The sequence below is a fragment of the Lolium rigidum genome, chromosome 3 (genome assembly GCF_022539505.1).
Source record: "Lolium rigidum isolate FL_2022 chromosome 3, APGP_CSIRO_Lrig_0.1, whole genome shotgun sequence".
NCBI lineage: Eukaryota > Viridiplantae > Streptophyta > Magnoliopsida > Poales > Poaceae > Lolium > Lolium rigidum.
In genome coordinates this window covers 128341345-128362974 of record NC_061510.1, presented here as the reverse complement: position 1 = coordinate 128362974, position 21630 = coordinate 128341345, and the positions used below count along the sequence as shown (strand labels likewise).

At 44.0% G+C, this 21630-nt stretch overlaps 1 protein-coding gene, 2 non-coding genes and 1 pseudogene across 3 annotated transcripts; all 4 read left to right on the top strand.

Moving 5' to 3' along the window:
• The first annotated feature begins 60 nt into the window (after positions 1-60).
• Positions 61-3184, top strand: LOC124698217 (60S ribosomal protein L18-3). Its single transcript, XM_047230726.1, has 5 exons — positions 61-90; positions 170-259; positions 346-474; positions 584-766; positions 2849-3184. Exons 1-5 carry the CDS (start codon positions 88-90, stop codon positions 3005-3007), a joined length of 564 nt encoding a protein of 187 aa, XP_047086682.1. The 5' UTR covers positions 61-87; the 3' UTR covers positions 3008-3184.
• Positions 1663-1812, top strand: LOC124705053. Its single transcript, XR_007003901.1, has one exon. It is a non-coding gene; the product is annotated as a small nucleolar RNA snoR134 (small nucleolar RNA).
• LOC124705026 lies at positions 1864-1949 on the top strand. Its single transcript, XR_007003876.1, has one exon. It is a non-coding gene; the product is annotated as a small nucleolar RNA U36a (small nucleolar RNA).
• Positions 2013-2100, top strand: LOC124704845 (annotated as a pseudogene).
• Positions 3185-21630: the final 18446 nt, after the last annotated feature.

Sequence of the window (21630 nt, the reverse complement as noted above, 5' to 3'; positions counted from 1 at the left end):
CTCTCGTCCCGCCCGCAAAACCCTAGAATCCACCCCTCCGCCGCCGCCGCCGCCGCCGCTCCAGCTGCGTCACCGCCGCGCGCCGCCATGGTAACAAATCTCTCGGACCTCCGGACGCTCATCTCTGTAACCGTGGACCCGACCTGAACCGTCCCCCCTCTCCTGGCAGGGTATCGACCTCGTCGCCGGCGGCCGGAACAAGAGGACCAAGCGCACCGCGCCCAAGTCGGACGATGTCTACCTCAAGCTCCTGGTCAAGGTAAACCCCGTCATCCCTCCCGATCCCAATCCCCATTTTCCTGCCCGAATTTCCGTATTCCTGAGTTCCCCGATCTGCGCGCGCAGCTCTACCGCTTCCTGGTGCGGAGGACCAAGAGCCACTTCAACGCCGTGATCCTCAAGCGGCTCTTCATGAGCAAGATCAACCGCCCGCCGCTCTCGATGCGCCGCCTCGTCAAGTTCATGGAGGGCAAGGTATCCGTGTCTCCTCCACGTTCGTTTGATTCGGTGTATATTGATTGATGCGTGCCTGGCCTGGGGTAGTTTGTGTGAACCCTTTCGTCTTTGCAATTGTGGGCTGCAGGATAACCAGATCGCCGTGGTCGTTGGCACCATAACCGACGACAAGAGAGTCTACGAGGTGCCCGCGATCAAGGTGACCGCGCTCAGGTTCACCGAGACGGCCAGGGCCCGCATTGTCAATGCTGGTGGAGAGTGCCTCACCTTTGACCAGCTGGCGCTCCGTGCTCCTCTTGGACAGAACACGGTAATTTATGCTGCTCTCCTTATGTTATCATTCTCGTTAGTCACGAACTTGTTTATATGAGCAATTGCTATGGGGGTTCAATGTTTTGAATCGTTAATAGTGTGAAACTGGTGAATTAAAGTAAATGAACTCACTGTAATCCTCTCCCATGTTAGGTTCTGTAGTTTCTGCTATCTTTGTTACTACAAGAAGCTTTTGTTATATAGTACTTCTGATACTGTCGGCATTGTCAGTTTTAGCATGTGAACTTTTAGTTAGTTATTAATTGATCTCAGCATCCCAGCCTTGTAAGAAAAGTTTGTGGGCTGCATCACCTGATGCTTTGACCTTTCTAGGAATGCATCTGAAAGAACACGATTATCTTTCTTTTTAACTGTCCAAGTCCATACATGTTAGATTCCCTGCAGCAAAGAAATGTTACAGCCTTGCATTGTGCACTTTCCTGTTAGTGCTTCCTGAGCTACTTTTCATCAATGATTATCATTAAAAATGTGAAAGCCTTTATTCTTCCATCCTAGGCGTTGTCATGTTTGAAGGAAATCATTTATGATAAGTGGCTCAGGATGCTGTGCCAAGAAATTTACAGAGTCACCATCCTTTTTCTCGTTTCCCCTCTTCTCCATAATTTTATTCCTTCTTCCGATCTCTTCCGTCTCCATTATGCTGTCGTCGGTGCTAGTATTACTTTTGATTCATCCTCTTGATCTTGCTAATGTGGAAGTAACTGGTATTACCATGGCGCTACCATCTTCACAAGTAGGGGTTTGATTTATGTGTCAAGACATCGTTTTAGTTGCCATGGCTGTAGTAGGCAATATGATTGCTGCTTGAGTATGTTTTCTTCATGCAACCCTCATTTGTCTTCTTTGTTTGCTGATCCCTGTTCACAATGGTTTCTGCACGGTGCTAACCCCGGGCTTGTCAGATCATGATCTTATGAAGAATGAAGCCCCAATGCCTGTGCTATATCCACAATGCCATTCAGTGTTGCAGGCCATGACACTTCTCGTGATTGAGTGGCCTGTGTCAAAGTAATGGATACATGCATAGCTTGTCTCTTCTCCATGTTTTTACCAACATAATTTGTGTTGACTTGATGGCAGTGATTAGATCATACCCGCGCTTCTGATTAATCCATGAAGTACAAGGGAAAAATAATGGTTGAATTTCTTAATATGAGCCATGCAGCTATTACTTTTTTTTCATTTAATCCTTCCAGTTTTTCTTGATTTTCTGCTCTGGTCTGTTATGGCATTGATACAAACTTTTAGCGTACATGCAAGTTCTTCTTGTGAGAATTTATGCCAGAGAACTGAGATAGATCTGAGCCTTGTACCTGCACATCTTTCTAGTATCATTAATGATTTTGAGCATACATTTGCATTTGCTATATTCTTCTTGGGAACCATACTCAGGACCAAGGAAGCTTAGCTGGTGCATAAATTTATATGGTTGTCTTACCAGCCCATTGTGTTATTACAGTTGCTTTGGTGCCAAATATTCTAACCAAAATTCTGCTATTTCATCTCAGTACATAGTGGTGGGTTGCTTCTGCTGGTTTCATTCATTCAGATGGTCTAACATTTTTCCTGAGATGTCAGGATAGAATGTTAAGAGTGTTTTTGTTGCTGTCCTGGTCTCCATTTTAGTTTCTTGAGTTTTTGTTGACAATTTGTTGTTTTCTTGGAACAATAGCATATGATGCATAATCTTATGTTCAGCTTATTGTTTGATACCATTGCACGTTTGCAACGTGATTTACTCTGCTTATTGTCTGATGCAACTAGTTGAATAGCTTTTTATACAATATATAAAACTTAATCACACATTGCAATTTGCACTCACAGATATTGATGCATTCAAAATCTAGAAACTAATATATGGAAAATATATCTTGTAAGACATAAATCTATTTCCTCTGCACATTTTTTAGGTGTTGGGTTCTAATGTTAACTATATCTTGTAATGGCCCAATATGCTGTTGATGGTACAATCTTATTAATGTTGACTATCTTGTAATGGCCCATTATACTGTTGGTGATACACCCAGCAAATCCTCACAATTTAAATTTATTGTACCAGGTTCTCCTGAGGGGTCCTAAGAACGCTCGTGAGGCAGTGAGGCACTTTGGTAAGGCTCCTGGTGTACCGCACAGCCACACCAAGCCTTACGTCCGCTCAAAGGGAAGGAAATTTGAGAAGGCCAGAGGAAGGAGGAACAGCAGAGGCTTCAAGGTCTAGGCTGTCGCATCGTGTCCATGTGCTACACAGCTCATGTTTGTGAGACTTCTGTTACTACCGAAGTGCCAGGATCCTCTAAATTTTGTTCGAATGTCATGCATTGTGCAAGAAATTTACATGTGTTTTCTGTAGACAACGAATTTATATTTGGGATCAGTGCTTCATTCTGGTTTTCAAGACTTTGGTAGTGTGTATGTTTAACGCCCTTGGTCAGTAAAAAATGATTGCCTACAACATGATCACTGGTCGCTGATCCTTAGGTGAACGGGATTATAGCTGATACAACAATTTACGTTTCCCTTCTCGGATTCTTGGACTTGTGGTATCCAATGCACAGGATCAAAACCGAAACTTTCTTACGTATTGCCATTTCCAAACGCTCCACTCTGCGGCCACTTAGTCCGATCTTGTCGATGATTTCTCAACTACCTTACTCAAAACCTTTCAGCCTCGTATTTTTAGATCAATTTGAATCATAGCAACCAATCAACCCTTGTTCCCTCCACTCTGTCAAATCTGCGGAGTACGTCAACCCTTGTTCCCTCCACTCTGTCAAATCTTCGGAGTACGTGAAGCTTGGTTTCAGTCACTCGTGAAAACGAGCTTCAGCTCGTATACGCCGCCGCCACTTGCACTAAATCCGCTCGTATTTTGTGGGTGTAACTAGTAAGCATTACGATGGTACGGCCACAAATTTGAAGTTGTCCATATGTACACGACAAAATAATAATGTCTGTTCCATAAGAATGTACTCGGGCATATTGTGGATACATGCAAAATTGAAGTTGTCCATCTATCGTACTCCCTCCATGAAACTTGTTTGAGATTTGTTAAAATTTGAACGTATCAAGATACTATTTAGTGTCTAGATACATCTAAATTTAAATAAATCTTAGACAACTTTAATGGAACAGAGGGAGTACAATGTCATACTCCCCGGATACATATTAACTATCATAGATTCATCTAGATACTTAGTATGTAAACGGATGCAATATTATTTTAGAGTCCTCGGCTTACATTTCCTAGTTTTTATAAATATGTTACCTAATCGTATAGTATGGCCACAATTAAGATATTTTACTATTAAGATATTTTCGAGATCGCTACCATAAATATGAATGATAATATATAATTTATTCCATGGACAGAAAATATTTATGATACATAAAGTGTTTGAAAATCAGTTTAAATATAGTGTAATTGAAGTGTATTTTTCATCGTTGTCTGTATAAGAAAAAACACTTTAAATAATGTTTAGTAACCTTTTATGTGGTTAAGTATTTCAAATAGTAATAAAAATTGTAGTATCTAAGATCTTGGCATGCTAAAAATAACTTGTAAAAGTTATAAAAGATTAGTATAAAATTGACCTTCACGGGGGCCAACCTGGGTCACGTCCCAGCAAAAATGCAAAATGCCTACTACCCATTAGTTTATGCAACCCAAAAGACATTTTTGACCCGTATTACTCAACCTAGTTAGGTAGAACATCGACATGATCTAACTAGCAGAGCCAGATTGGTGGTTCTTCTCAACTCGTCTAAACGCTATTCCTGTCTCCTCTCCTAACTCTCAATCCCCAATCGACTGGGCTAGTGGGCTGGACGATGGCACGATAACACGACAGAGTGGTCGGTGAGTGGCAGCGGGTAGTTGGGAGGACTCAAGTTGGTGGCTGACAATGTCCATGGTGTCCAGCAGCCAACATCCGATGTTCCTAACAATGGCGCGGTCGTCCTTCATGCTTAATGAAAATTCAGAGTGCTGCTCCTCGCTAGAATTGTTTTTCCAGTGTTCAGGTTTTTCGTTTTATGCCTTTGGTTTCGAATTTTGCATCAAAATTGGGAAGACTCAAACTAGGTCACGAAATTGTTGTTTACAAATTGTTTATTAAAATTTACATGTCATTTTCAGCTTTGCATGCCCAAAGATTTTTTCAAGCTAGGTCTGCCACCGGCTAAGATGGAATAGAGTGTAAGATTGGAGCATCACGATTTCTCTTAGGGCTAGTTCGGTTCCACAACCGATTGAATAGGGTTTTACCACACCTGGGTTTTGATTCACGGGCGATTTGTGTTATTCATTGTGCTTCTTCCCTTATGGTTTACCTATCAATTATCGCTGTTACTTCATTCGAAAATATGCAGTTCTATCTATAAGGGTCAAGTTTAGCGGAAAGTGCTATTGGGTCCCGAGCTCTAGTGCTCTCACAATTTTAAAATAATTAAAATACATTTTTACAAGTTATCGAAAAATCTGAAAATAATTTTCGAGATTGTCAGTGATACATCTCGCAATCATGCAAAATTAATTTTATTTCGTGCTAGAAAAATGACAAAACCTAATATGTTTTGGAGATTTGAAACTCAGATCTATACTTTTGTTATTTTTGTGTAGTTCAGAATATAAAGTATTTGAAATTAATTTTTTGCACTTTTGTGGGATACGTCATTGACTATATGCAGATTATTTTTCAATTTATCTTCAAAACTCAAAAATATGATTTTTTAAAAAGGAGGTTAGCGGTGCTCATGTGCACCAAATCTCCACTCCAATTCCTTATTTTGCCGTACCCAAGAAAACTGGAATTATTTGAATGAAATAAAGTGATAACCATACGAACCTAGATTCTTATATTGATCCGGATTGCATATTGGTAGAAATTTAATTTTCTGACTATTACTTGTGTCATGGATCTTGCTGATAGTTTATGCAATTGCAAGACTTTATATGCTACGCCCTTTAGCTTATCACTGTTTTTCTGCTTAGTCTCTTGATGTAGTGGCATTAGCTATTGGTGTTATTGGTTCTTTAGATTAGTAGAAGAGGAAAAACCCTGCTACATTTTTCTGTTTTTTTTTTCATGTACTCCGATGTCAAGAAGTTAAAGTTCAGTACAACTTATATAATCTTGACAGGTAACACCTACAGGGCCGATCAACGATGCTGCAGCAAATCCTCTTGGTAGCTCGCTCATCCTTGCGATCAACTGGAGAGCTATGCCGTTTTAATTTAGGACATTGCGGTACACATAATATTGCTGTGTTCTCCTCGAGTTCTTGTTCATTCTTCCACTCTTCGACTTGGGACGGCACCGTCGGTGCAAAGACAAGAGGCGAGAGCAGGGTGGGACGGTAGCCTCCGTAGAAGTTGGAACTTACTGACGGAGCCCCCCAGAGCTGCAGCTTTTGGTTCCATGGCAGAAAACCAAAGTTGGAAGCCGGCATGTACCTCCTCGTGTCATACTTGTACAGGTGGTCGCCCAGCCTGTAGCATAGCATCTCGTCGCCGTCGAGCCACGCGGCCCTTTTAAGGTTGTCGCTGCAACGACGACGACGGAACAAGTCGGACCCCGGAGAGCTGGGGGCATCTAGGCGGAAGCTGTAGCGCCGGTCCCAGTACAGGTTGTCGTCGTCGTCGTCCTTGGTGGCCTGAATCCTGTCCCATGGCGGAAAGAGCCAGACCTGGAGCTCGGGCTGATCCCAGTCGAGGATGTTTATAGCGACGGACAGCCGCCCGTGCAGCTCAAAGGGGTTCACTCGCACGTTCACCGGCGGGAGATCGCCCTCTCCGTGATTCGGGAGCCGGTACGTGCGGTACGTCTCGCTCGCCACGTCCATCACCAGTATTCTATTCGGCCACCCATCGCGCTGGTACGGCTTGTTGGTCACCATGCACAGCTTGCCGTCGACGAGCACCGGCGGCATGCCGTACATCGGGCAATGCTGGAGGATGTGTGGGTGTTGGCGCCACCCGGTACTGTCGTCGCCGAGCGTGTAAACGTGCACGTAGCTGTCCTGGTTCGTCGTCAAGGAGGAGAGGCGGAACAGCTTGTACTCCTTGGTGGAGGGGCTAAATCCTAAGGCGAAATGAGGTCGTCGCCATGACTGGTCGAGGGCCTCGACCGGCGGCGCTACGGGAAGCGCCAGCTTCTCGCCGTCGACAGGGTTGCAGACGACCACCGGCGCCTCGCCGTCGGTGTAGGACGCGAAGCAGAGGAAGCCATTGCAGATGTTGGCGAGGCGGTAGCCGCTGGGGTTGGCGACGCGGCACATGGGCCTCGCCGAAGAAGAAACGCGGAAGACGCTGGCCTCCGCGCAGCCGCCGTGCGGATCCTCGTGTTGTGAGACGACCAGAGCCTCCACGTCGCGGAGCAAGGGCGCGGCGACATGGCTAGCCTCGGCGTGGAGGCCGCGGAAGGATGGGTTCCTTACGGTGCTGCGCCACAGACCGGAGACGCAGCACCAGCGGGCGACGTCCTTGGTCGGTAGTTTCAGAAGGATCTCGTGCAGCAACTCCGTTGGGATCTCCATGGCCTTGGCACGCCCGACGGAACGCGATGGCCTTGGTCCTCTAGACCCTTGGCCTGGGCTGGGGGTATTTATTTGCAAGTGCATAACTATATCTCGGATTCGGTTCGAACGCGACAATTGTTGCGCGTATGACACGGGGTTTACCCAACCGACCCAGCCTCTTTTTTTTTTTAGAACTCTTCGTTCCTTTTTAGGCCTTTCACAGTGGATGTTTTTTAGACTCCCTATAGTTTTTTTTAATAAAAAATATATTAATATCGATAGATACCAATAACATTCAACCTCTACAACAACGCTCCTAATGGTAGTACGAATACATACAGCCAAAAAGAAGAATAAGAAAACTAAGAAAAAGAAGTCCCGCTACGTTATTCCAGACCTAGCAACAACAGTACAACCACCACCAAGGCAACACCTGAAATCCAGGCTCTCCACCAGTGACGCCTCTAAGAAGGGAAGAGTGCACAAGCGCCGTCGTCGCCTAATTAAAAGATCTTAGGTTTTCACCCTGGAGATAGTCTCCGTTCTCAAAACAATGCCTTCAACAAGGTCATTGCCAGACACAACCAATTAAGGCCAGATCTTGGATTTTCAGCCTGAAAAGTAAAATTCTAAACTTCACATGTGTTGCCACCCCCACTTGCATACTGTTGTTGCGAAACACAGAACACCAAGCAAGTCCCTCAACAACACAGAGACTCGAACCTCCATTGCTAGTCCTCCCAATCCGGCCTTCGCGATATTCCCCGCCTCTAATTAACCATGGACTAGAATGTCATATGATGGCAACACAGAACAGAGCTTCGCGCCTCTTCCTCCAGCACCAAACGGTCGGAATAAACGCATGGGTGCGCACGACCAAATGCCACCCGATCCAGCGAAGTCCAGGCATAAGGTGCAACGTTACATTCTCCGGCGGAGCCTTCCGAAACTCATCACTCCAGCCAGATTTAGACGGACAATCCTCAGGCAAGTCTTCATCTTTGCACAAGAGAGACCCTAGGACCGCCACCATTATTCAGGTTGGACCCGTCGCCGCCGACCATCCCATACCAGCCATAGCAAAGCAGCGACACCAAGCGAATGGGCAACACCTTGCAGCCGGCTGGCCCTCCACCGGCGACAACCAGGATGTGATGGGTTCGTTGCATAGAAAACAAAAAATTTCCTACCGCAAAGACGAATAAATCCAAGATCTAATCTATGGAAAAGCCAAGATCTAATCTATGAGATCGGAGCAACGAGATGAATGTAAGACTAACCCTCGAAGATTCCAAAGCCTACGAGATTAGATCTCGTTGTTGATGTAGTCGATCGTCCAGTGCTGCAATCTGGCAGCAATTCCGTACTCGATCGTGCGTACGGTATCGATGAAGCCCGCCCTCTCCCCGTTCCAGCGAGCAGCGGAGGTGTGGTAGATCCCCTCGGAATCCCAGCAGCACGAAGGCGTGGTGGTGGAGGTGGAGGAGAAATTCCTGCAGGGCTTCGCCAAGCCTGCGCAGGAAGAAGGAGGAGGGAGAGAGGGGCGGCTAGGGCTTGGGGGAATGATGTGCTGCGCCCCAGCCCTCCCCTCCCTCTTATATAGGCGTGGGGGGGCTGCCTGGGCCCCTCCTCCAAGCCCTTGGGTCGGCCAAAACAAGGGGGGCAACTTCCCCCCAAGTTAAGTCCCTATTTTCAAGGGATTTGATCTTATCCACTTGATCTAACCGCATGGGCCTTGGGGGGCTGGTGTGCCTGGCCCATGTGGGCCTATGTGACCCCCTCCGGTCCATGTTGGTCGTCCGGGATAGGTGGGCCCCACTATGGTACCCTCCGGAACCTTCTAGAACCTCCGGCACAATACCGAAAAATCCTGAACTTTTTCGGTAACCCTGAAAATGACTTCCCATATATGAATCTTATTCTCCGGACCATTCCAGACCTCCTCGTGATGTCTTGGATCCCATCCGAGACTCCGAACAAATTTTGGACTCCATCTCGTATTCCGAATCTACTTATGCGACATCGAACCTTAAGCGTGTCACCCTACGGTTTGTGAACTATGCAGACATGGCCGAGACTCCTCTCCGGCCAATAACCAATAGCGGGACCTGGAGATCCATAATGGCTCCCACACATTCAACGATAACTTTGTGATCGATTGAACCATTTACATACGATACCGATTCCCTTTGTCACGCGATACTTTACTTGTCCGAGGTTCGATCATCGGTATCTCCATACCTAGTTCAACCTCGTTTCCGACAAGTACTCTTTACTTCCGTGGTATGTCATCTCTTGTGATCCAATCACATGCTTGCAAGCTAATCAGATGACATTCCACCGAGAGGGCCCAGAGTATATCTATTCGTCATCAGGATGGACAAATCCCACTATTGATAACATCCAATGTTCATGATCACGAAACCTTGATCATCTATTAATCAACAAGCTAGTTATACAAGAGGCTTACTAGGGACTTCTTGTTGTTTACATAACACACATGTATCAATGTTTCGGTTAATACAATTATAACATGGGATGTAAACATTTATCATGAACACTAAGATATAACAATAACTAATTTATTATTGCCTCTTGGGCATATCTCCAACGAGTCTCCCACTTGCACTAGAGTCAATAATCTAGTTTACATTTGTAAAGATATAACACCTTGGCCTTCGGTGCTTATCATGTTTTGCTCACGGAAGAGGTTTTAGTCAACGGATCTGACACGCTCAGAAACGTATGTATTTTGCAATTCATTTGCGTCTCAACGCATCACTCATTTTCCAAATGAGTCGGCATTTAATTGTATATGCTTAGTCCTCTGGTGGAACCTTAATTATGCGGTCTAAAATAAGTCACTAATATTGTCACACACAATATAGCTTCAAAGTTCTGACAGTATCGGAACTACACCAAGTTCTCAAAGAACTCCTCGACTTAACATTCTCAGTCATTATCGAAACAATGACATACTCTGCTTTCGTTTGTAGAATCCGTCACAATATTTAAAACTCATCTAAATCTAGCATAGACTTCTTCTAGCTCATTGTGCTACCTTTTAAATAACACTTAGCCTAACTGAGATTGAAATTTTATTTTTATATGTGACCAAACTAATATCGGTGCAACACCTTACAGCGATTTATTTGTCATTACCCATACAAAACTATATATATATATATCCTTGGTTCTTCTAAAGCACTCAGGGATATTCTTACTATTGTCCAATGATCATTACATGAATCATTCTGGTATATGCTCGTAACACTTTGGAGCACAGGACATCTGATTTTGTACATATTATTCGTGATCTAAAATCACTCATGTGTTTTTACTCATCGAGTGTCAAATACACTCAAGTCTTGTTAAAATTTCACATGGAAAAGAACATCTTCTTAATATTTTTATATTGAACCACTTCAATATTCATTCTATGTACTTTGACTTAAACTTATTATGTGTTTCAATCTATCTTCATAGATCTTGACACTAAATATGTTTGAGTCCACATCCTTTCATTGAAGTTAATTCTCAATGAAACCTTTTAGTCACATCAAGTATATAATTACATCAATTATAATTAATGATATGCCATCCACATATAATATTATAACTATGTCTCAGCGCTCCCACTTAATTTCTTGCAAATGCAAGCATCTTCATCATTTCTGATGAAATCACAACTCTTTGATTATTTCATCCGGTGAAGATTCCAACTCCGTGATACTCACTTCATCCAATTGAAGTTTGTATACTTGTCTAGTGTTCCACGGATCAGCAAAACTCTTGGTTGTATCTAGTATACATCCTTAATACACACTTCTGGTAAGGAATGTATTTCTGCCATCCTACTATCATATCTCATAAAAGGAATATGTAGCGATTACTAGAATAATCCACATGGACTATAAGCATTGCTACGGAAGATCTAATCTTATCGTAGTCAACTCTTTGAACTTTGTCGTAAACAACTTTCCGACAAGTTGAGCTTCTTCAAGGATATTCCATCCAAGTCCATCAATTTTATAGGTCCATTTACTTTCAAAAAGTATTCACCTATCTTGGATTTCATGGCGCATAGCCATTTTAACGGAGTCAGGGCCCATCATAACTTCTTTGTATGTAGTTGGTTTATCATTGTTCAAAATCAATCCTTTGTCTACAAATCATTTATTTGATCACAAAGTAAACCACATCTACAAGGTTCAATAGGTACTTTGATCTCCATGACTATAACACTTTATAGACATGGGAGTCATGATCGTCATGGCCGCTTCCGGAACCATTTCCGATGCTGCGCTACTCTGATCATCATGCTCTGGTTCATAAACCTTATCAAGTTCCATTGTCCTCCCACTCAAATACTTCGCTAGAAACAATTTCTTGGAAATAAGTAAGAAACATCGACAAACACTTTTGTCTTTGACTTCATAGTGGAAAGAATTCCCAATAAATTCTCTAGGATAACCAACAAAGACATTCATCCGATTTTGGTTGTAAACTTATTTACTTATGCCATGCATACCAAAATTTAAGAAAGGACTATTAGGGTTTATACCCATGCCATAACTCGTATGGTGTCATTTCAACGGATTATGATGACGCTCTATTTAGTGTAAAAGCGATAGTCTCTAAAGCATAATCCACAAAAATATAATGGCGTCATTTTATTTTATCTCATCATTAATCCAACAAGGTTTGGATACGTCTCTTGGATACTCCATCATCATTATGATATTCCAAGAAACGTGAGTTGTAGAAAAATTTCATAACTCTCTTAGATGTTCGCTAAAACTTGTAATTCAAATATTTCCACCATGATCCAATCATAGATATTTGACTTTTCCATTACGATGATTTCTACTTCATGCTGAAATTTATTTGAACCCATTCAAATGTTTCAAACTTCTTCCTTATTGAATATATCCACATATATATACTCAATTCATTGTTAGAAGTTTTCATGAAGTAGAAAAATCTCCCGCACACAACTATGCCCAGTGAACCATACACATCACCATGTATGTTTCCACCAAGTTAGTTGTCCGTTCAACTCTTGGCCTATGAACGGTATTTAAGTCATTCTCTTTAGAAGAGATTTGCAAGTGCCAAATGATTCAAAAATCATATGACTCCAAACATCTATTCAAATGGAGTTCCTTCATGCGTTCCTTTCTAACATAACCTAAATGGTGGTTCCACTAATGAGTGGAATTCACATCATTTGCCTTATGGCATTTTAGCATCAGTGTTATGTATGTGTGCTTCACCATAAAGATTTATAATAACTTATCCATCATACATGGAATGCTGCTACAATTTGAACAAATCATTGTTTTCATTTAACCAGAACAAAACAACAATTATAAAGTTCTTTATTATAAATCTGAAGGGCTAGGTAAAATGCCAACGACGAACACAATAACACTTTATTTTGTTCCAGACGTGCATTCTTACCATATTCCTTATCAGTCACTTAGGCCATTGTATTCTTGTATTGCGTTGTTTTGTATGACACCTCATACCAACCAATATGGTACAATTACCCAAGAATTTCATTGTGTGACCAAAACAAGGAATACATTCATAACATGTATATCATCTATATACACATGAACTAGACTTTCTAGTCTTTTCTTTCTTTCTGCCAAAATCTTTTGTAGTTTCTCTTTTAGCTTTCCCCATTCTCAGAAAACACTTCACCTTCAATAACTTCTAGGTCCATTGGTCAAATACCAATAACCTTGAGGTTCTTCCTTTGAAGTTGATCATCACATGACAAGTGTTCTAGATTTCACTATTAGTAACCCTTTAATGTGATGAACAATTTCACTCATAACTTTATCCATCAAATCATGACGACTTTCTGAGACCATGTCTATACATGCTAGGCTCGTAAAGTTTAACCTTAGTATTCGCATGTGCAAATCTGGCTTGCACCCGTTGTATGTACACGTAGAATCTATAACACCCGATCATCATGAGATGCTTCGAAGCGACGAGTTTTAGCAACGATGCATACTAAGGACGATCATTTCATGGATATGCGAATATCGTTAGTGCCCAACTAGTTGGAGGATTGGGACGCCTTGGCGTCTTCAACCTTCGTACATTCCCATAAAACTTATGAGTTTATGTAGTCTCACTAGATTATATTCTATCATCTTGCAATAAGGTCTTAGATATCACATATATCTTACCTTGCTTATTTCTGGAAACAAAATTTCAAGCTCCTTACTTTTCAAACGGATTTGAACTTTAAGTTTCACGGAGACAAGACGATTTGGTACTAATTGAAACTATTGCTCTATGAATCATCAATGTGAGGTTTACTAAAAGTTTGCATTAGGACTTGATCATATCTTGATTCTTTAACAATACGGTACCAGTCCGTAAAGTTACTTGTCAGACTTAACAGTATTTCTATCTCAATTACAAGACTAGCGTATGGTAGATAACAGATGTCAATTCTACAAATTTAATTCAAAATACTATTCAGACTATGTTCATGATAAGTTTAGTTCATGTTTTAATCTAATTACTAATGAACTCCCACTTAACACAATATCCCTTATAGTTGCTTAGTGGTACACGATCCATATCCACTACATCAAAACCGATCATCACGTGAGATGATGTAGCTTCAATGGTGAACATCAACATGTTGATCATATCATCCATATGACTCGTGTTCAACCTTTCGGTTTCCTGTGTTCTGAGGCCATGTCACGTACATGCTAGGCTCGTCAAGCAAACCCAAGTATTTCTGCGTGTGCAACATGGCTTACACCCGTTGTATGTGAACGTAGAATATATCACATCCGATCATCACGAGATGCTTCGAGACGACGAGCTGTAGCAACGGTGCATACGAGGGGAGAACACTTTATTATCTTGATATTAATGTGAGGGATCATCTTATAATGCTACCGTCGCGATCTAAGCAAGATAAGATGCATAAAGAATTAACATCACATGCAATTCATAATATGTGATATAATATGGCCTTTCTTCTTGTGCTTTTGATCTCCATCTCCAAAGCACACGAGCATGATCTCCATCATCACCAGCATTGCACCAAGGTCCATGGCGCTGCTTCATGGTTGTCCATCACTTATAGCTACTATAACAACTACTTGAAATAAAGCTAGCTATAACATGATGAATAGACACGCATGTCTTAACAAATTTAAAGACAACCATTAGGCTCCTGCCGGTTGCCATAATACAATAATGAACATCTCATACATCAAATATAATCATCATCATACCATGGCCATATCACATCACCAAACCCTGCAAAAACAAGTTAGACGCCTCTAATTTGGTTTGCATATTTTACGTGGTTTAGGATTTTCGAGTAAGATCCAATCTACCTACGAACATGAACCACAACATTGATACTAGTGTTGTCGATAGAAATAGTAAATTGAATCTTAACTATGGTGAGAGAGACAGACACCCGCAAAGCCACTTATGCAATACAAGTTGCATGTCAAGCGTGGAGCAAGTCTCATGAGACGCGGTCATGTAAAGTTAGCCCGGGCCGCTTCATCCCACCATCCCGCAAGATCAAAGTACACATAACTAAAGACAACAAAAGCATCAACACCCACAAAACCATTGTGTTCTACTCGTGCAACAGATCTATGCATAGACACGGCTTTGATACCACTGATGGGTTCGTTGCATAGAAAACAAAAATTTTCCTACCGCAAAGACGAATAAATCCAAGATCTAATCTATGGAAAAGCAAAGATCTAATCTATGAGATCGGAGCAACGAGATTAATGTAAGACTAACCCTCGAAGATTCCAAAGCCTACGAGATTAGATCTCGTTGTTGATGTAGTCGATCGTCCAGTGCTGCAATCCGGCAGCACTTCCGTACTCGGTCGTGCGTACGGTGTCGATGAAGCCCGTCCTCTCCCTGTTCCAGCGAGCAGCGTAGGTGTGGTAGATCCCCTCGGAATCCCAGCAGCACGACGGCGTGGTGGTGGAGGTGGAGGAGAAATTCCTGCAGGGCTTCGCCAAGCCTGCGAAGGAAAGACGAGGGAGAGAGGGGCGGCTAGGGCTTGGGGGAATGATGTGCTGCGCCCCAGCCCTCCCCTCCCTCTTATATAGGCATGAGGGGCTGCCTTGGCCCCTCCTCCAAGCCCTTGGGTCAGCCAAAACAAGGGGGGCAACTTCCCCCCAAGTTAAGTCCCTATTTTCAAGGGATTTGATCTTATCCACTTGATCCAACCGCATGGGCCTTGGGGGGCTGGTGTGTGACGAGGGAACACCTCGCCAATGCCTACATATTGTAGACTTGGGTTTCGGGAGATAGCGACGATGGAGATTCCGGGAGCGAGATTAGGCACACGACGTACCCAGCTTCAGGTCCCCTCGGTGGAGGATCCCTACGTGCTGCTAGCAATCCACTATATGATCATATGTATGTTACAGGGTGCCGCCATAGGCGGAGCTATGTTGTCTATATTCTGTTTATCTGTTGGCTCTCTCTATCGGGTGCCCTGGCTGGTTTTATATATGCAACCAGCCTAGGGTTTTACAAGAGTCCTAGTCGACTACTTCTTCAGGTTGCCTTGTTGGGCCTTCTCCATATTAGGTCTTCTCCATATTGGGCCGAGCCAGGTATACTAATAATGGGTACCCGAAGGGTATGCCCATGTCAGTAGCCCCCGAGTTTATAGGGAAGTCGAAGACTTGCGTAGAAACTCCAAGCATAACCATCTCCGAAGTCGAAGAAATACAAGGCGAGGTCCATGTCGTAGATCATGTGTAGCGTAGATGATGTCGACGATTCTTGAAATTATCGGGTGCGCGGCAGCGCTCCCGATGGGAGTAGCCCCCGAGTCTATGGGCAAGTGCTTGCACTAATGCATAGACTCAAGTTTTACTACTCGATGAAGAACTTAACTATATTTCTGGAAGACTTGATGAAATCCATGTGCTCCCGATGGGAGTAGGCTCCACTCGAGTCGTAGAATCGAGTTGAGTCTACAAACCTGAATTGCCGTAGTTGCTGTCGAAGTTATCTTTCTATCGGGTGCGCGACCAGCGCTCTCCGATGGGAGTAGCCCCCGAGGCTACAGCCAAGTGTTTGCACTTGGGTGTAGGCTCAACTTGCTTTTAATCGACGCCACAATTTTTCCTCTTTCTTGTATCTTATCGGGAGGGTGAACAATACTCTCGATAAGAGTAGCCCCCGAGTCTATGGGCAAGTGCTTGCACTTAGGCATAGACTCAAGTTGTACTACTCGATAAAGAACTTGACTATATTTCTGGGCGTAGCCCCTCTTTTTATCGACTCCAGGCCGTTGCTATTTTTATTTGACATCCATATCTATATTGTACAGGGATAATGGTAATTGGGGCTAGTTCATCTGACGGATCAGGTACTAGTTAAGCTGCTCTAGTGGTAATCCGCAAAAACCTACTTCAAGATCACGTCCCTGGACATGATCCCGGGATACCGGTGTTAACTCGACGGGTGCCGCTTAAGGTCTTACCATTCGTCGAGTCCCGAGTCATGTTTTATCGGGTACCTAACGCGTCCGTTAGGATTTTTCTTCGTATCCGTTGATACGGAAAAAAGTAGCAAACCGACGTCAGAGACGGTGCCACACCGCTCAGAACGGATCCGGGGTCTTACCTTCGCAGAGTTTTGCGGCATTCAGAGATTATTCACGACTTTTAGCGCTCTGAGAATATATTGTCGAGCGCCTTGTTCGGCTGATGCAATGACCCATTTTACGGGCCCTTCTATATTTTTCTCGGGCGTGATGAGACAGCCGAATATATTGGATTCTTCTATATTGTCGGGTTCATCATCGATGCTCTTGCTCGGAAGAATATGATGAGTCAATGGACCCGAAGATTTGTCCATCTCTTTTTTTTTGTTCCTCCTTGATGAAAATTTCGTCGAGTTCTTTCTTGAAGAAAATTTCTTCGGGTCCTCCTTGAGGACAATTCTTCGGGTCCTTCTTGAAGATAATTCTTTGGGACCTTCTTGAAGATAATTTTTCGGGACCTTCTTGAAGATAATTTTTCGGGTCCTGTTCTTTCTTGAAGACAATTTCGTCGAGTTCTCCCTTTGGACAATTTCGTCGGGTTCTCTTTTGTAGACAATTTCGTCGGCTTTCTCCTGCATAAATAAACAAACTTTTTGTATCTTTTCCTTGACTCTCTTTTTCGCATGCGGTGTCAGATGCTCAGATTCGATGATATGTAAAGTGAATATATGCCGCGCAGCCCCCAAGTGTCGGGTGCGACGAAAGTAAACGATAATCAACTTTGTGCAAAATAAAAGAACACTTAGCTTTTTGGACACGACGAAGTCGACGCATGATGAAGTCTTCGAGTGTAGATAAGAAATCTAGCCAAAGTAGAAACCAACAAATAGCAAAAGTGGATGCCGCGAAATTGTTGATGAAGAAATAGCCGAGCCCCCGAGCGTTGCTGAGGTGATGTCGTGATTGTTGTGTCGCAGTTGTGACCCGAGGCGAAATCGTTGTCGAGCCCCCGAGCGTTAGGCGTAACGTCGAAATAAGTTGATGGAGTCGCGGCGTCATATTTGGTGAAGCCATTTAAGATGAAGCCATAGGCAATAATATACGAAGATGAATCCCAGATGAAGTATTTGAGATGAATCCATATTGAAGATTACGCCATTAAATATAGAGCATATATTGAAGATAAATCCGTCGATATCATAGAGGATGAATCCATTGGCCCGAAGAATCCAGTAATAATCATAGAAGATGAATCCGCTGATATCATAGAAGATGAATCCATTGATCCGAAGAATATAGTTCTGAAGAACTAGATCCAGTAATAATCATTGATGATAAATCCACTAACCCGTAAATGCATCGGGTAGTATTATATTAGAGGAAACCAATGATCACCCGAAGAAGACAAATCCAGTAAACCGAAGAAGATTGATCCACAGGGAAGATATATCCAGAGCCGATGAAAATAAATCCACTAAAGAAGATGAATCAAGCGTAGTAGTGTTTGGCCTCATCGAATGACGAATTCACGTTGGGTCAATGTACCGGGTCGCGACGTCATATGGAGTCGACGGAATCACGCCGCGAAGCTTCGATGTTGCCTGTACTTGAGGTGCTTGACGGGCCACTGTTGGGATAGAAACTATCGCTGCAAAGTCGAAGTGAGTGCGGTGAAGTTGGGGTATTTTCCAGATTGCCCGTGTATATAGCCTGTTGACCCGCCGATGCAATATGCTGACTCGCCTAAGATACGCTGATATGGTTGCTTTCCCTTGAAAATACGCTGACTCTGCCTTTGTTTTGAAAACCGCGGACGTGTATACGCATATACGGGTAAACTTCACTTAGCTAGTATCTTTGGTCGATGCACTTGACTGATTGGTGATGTAATTATTGTTCTAGCCGCCAAATCCAGGCAGCGAGCACTTCTTTGTCGAATCCTCACAATGAAATAATATGTGTCTAGCTAACATTGAATCGTAGATGGATCGATGCCACGATTAAACTTCTGACCTGTAGCAGCAGCAAACCGAACACTGGTCTTCCTTTTTTTTTCTTTTTTTCTTTTTACACCTGAGACTTTCTGTGCTGCAAACCTGGTTGTTTCCCTGGATGATCTCAGTCCCTGATTGACGCACGTGAGAGGCTCAGGGCGATACCGCTTGGAGTTTGCCTACGTCGCGGGACGTTCCGATGGATTTGGTCCACGTGCAGCTTGGAGTGTCCTTCCCAATCGATCTGCGTGCTTGCCGATCTCCATGGCACACCCCGACTATGATAGTGATGCAGAATTGAACCCGGCAGCACCGTACACGTGACGAGTGGATCGGGATCAGATGAAAACGTATACTTCGCCCGGACGACTGCACAGCTCGCCAGCGGCGCAGGCGTTGATGATGAATCCGAAAACATCGGCAAGATGCAATCTTACGGACGCTTGATGATGAACGTGAAGCAGCTTGAAGCCGGAGAAACCGACGAGTTGAAGATCGTTGGCCGGCGTTAGCCATGCGAAACAAGCCGTGGATCAATCGCCGCACAAGACATGCTCTGATCGGTCTGTATGACGACGCATCTCGAAGTAAATCTTCACCGATTCCACCTACTCGCCAAACAGTGGGCACTCGTATGATCTGTTGTCGCCTTTTTTGATCTCAGTCGATGATAAACTCGCCAAAATAGGCCGTCTCTTCAGATGCAATAGAGGAGTTGTTGATGACATGGATCCCGCCCGGATAACAAAATCCAGCGTCGCAGTTCCCACGGACGGCGCCAATTGACGAGGGAACACCTCGCCAATGCCTACGTATTGTAGACTTGGGTTTCGGGAGATAGCGACGATGGAGATTCTGGGAGCGAGATTAGGCACACGACGTACCCAGCTTCAGGTCCCCTCGGTGGAGGATCCCTACGTGCTGCTAGCAATCCACTATATGATCATATGTATGTTTAAAGGGTGCCGCCATAGGCGGAGCTATGTTGTCTATATTCTGTTTATCTGTTGGCTCTCTCTATCGGGTGTCCTGGCTGGCTTTATATATGCAACCAGCCTAGGGTTTTACAAGAGTCCTAGTCGACTACTTCTTCAGGTTGCCTTGTTGGGCCTTCTCCATATTGGGTCTTCTCCATATTGGGCCGAGCCAGGTATACTAATAATGGGTACCCGAAGGGTATGCCCATGTCAGTGTGCCTGGCCCATGTGGGCCTATGTGACCCCCTCCGGTCCATGTTGGTCGTTCGGGATAGGTAGGCCCCACTATGGTACCCTTCGAAACCTTCTAGAACCTCCGATACAATACCGAAAAATCCTGAACTTTTCCGGTAACCCTGAAAATGACTTCTCATATATGAATCTTATTCTCCGGACCATTCCAGACCTCCTCGTGATGTCTTGGATCCCATCCGAGAATCCGAACAAACTTCGGACTCCATCTCATATTCCGAATCTACTTATGCGACATCGAACCTTAAGCGCGTCACCCTACGGTTCGTGAACTATGCAGACATGGCCGAGACTCCTCTCCGACCAATAACCAATAGCGGGACCTGGAGATCCATAATGGCTCCCACACATTCAACGATAACTTAGTGATCGATTGAACCATTTACATACGATACCGATTCCCTTTGTCACGCGATACTTTACTTGTCCGAGGTTCGATCATCGGTATCTCCATACCTAGTTCAACCTCGTTTCCGACAAGTACTCTTTACTCGTTCCGTGGTATGTCATCTCTTGTGATCCAATCACATGCTTGCAAGCTAATCAGACGACATTCCACTGAGAGGGCCCAGAGTATATCTATCCGTCATCAGGATGGACAAATCCCACTATTAATCCATATGCCTCAACTCACACTTTCCGAATACTTAATACCATCTTTATAACCATCCATTTACGCAATGGCGTTTGATGTAATCAAAGTACCCTTTTGGTGTAAGTGATTTACATGATCTCATGGTCGAAGGACTAGGTAACTATGTATCGAAAGCTTATAGCAAGTTGAACTTAATGACTTGATCTCATGCTACGCTTATTTGGGTGTATGTCCATTATATCATTCACCCAATGACATAACCTTGTTATTAATAACATCCAATATTCATGATCACGAAACCATGATCATCTATTAATCAACAAGCTAGTTATACAAGAGGCTTACTAGGGACTTCTTGTTGTTTACATAAGACACATGTATCAATGTTTCGGTTAATACAATTATAACATGGGATGTAAACATTTATCATGAACACTAAGATATAACAATAACTAATTTATTATTGCCTCTTGGGCATATCTCCAACAGGATGCTCATGCCTTCCTCAGCCATCGCCGGCTTCCACGCCTCCCTACATCGCCGCCGGGACTCGGTGACAGATCGAAAGACCCACCACCACCATCCTCAGGCCAACCATCTCCGGCGAAGAAGAGGGCCGCCTCCGCCATCCAACCCAGGGTTGCTGCCCCGGGCGACCTCGTGTCGCGGGAGAAGCACAGGAGCACCACCTCTCACAGACGGGAGGCAGGGAGATCCAGCAGCGCAGATCGAGGACCTGGCCGCTACCAATCACCGCCAGCCACTCCAGCGTCGAGGAGGGTCTTGGCCGCCGCCACCCAGCGCAGCAGGAGGAAGATCCGCCGCCGCCACGCACCGCGGGCTTTGCTCGACGGCGCCACCGGCAGCGGCGGGAGTTGGGTTAGGGTTGGGGTGCGGGAGGGGGTGCGGGGGGAGGGGTAGCGTACCACCTTAGACTCGCTATAGTGGAAGTTAAGCATACTAATTTCCCTTTTTGGAAGGGCC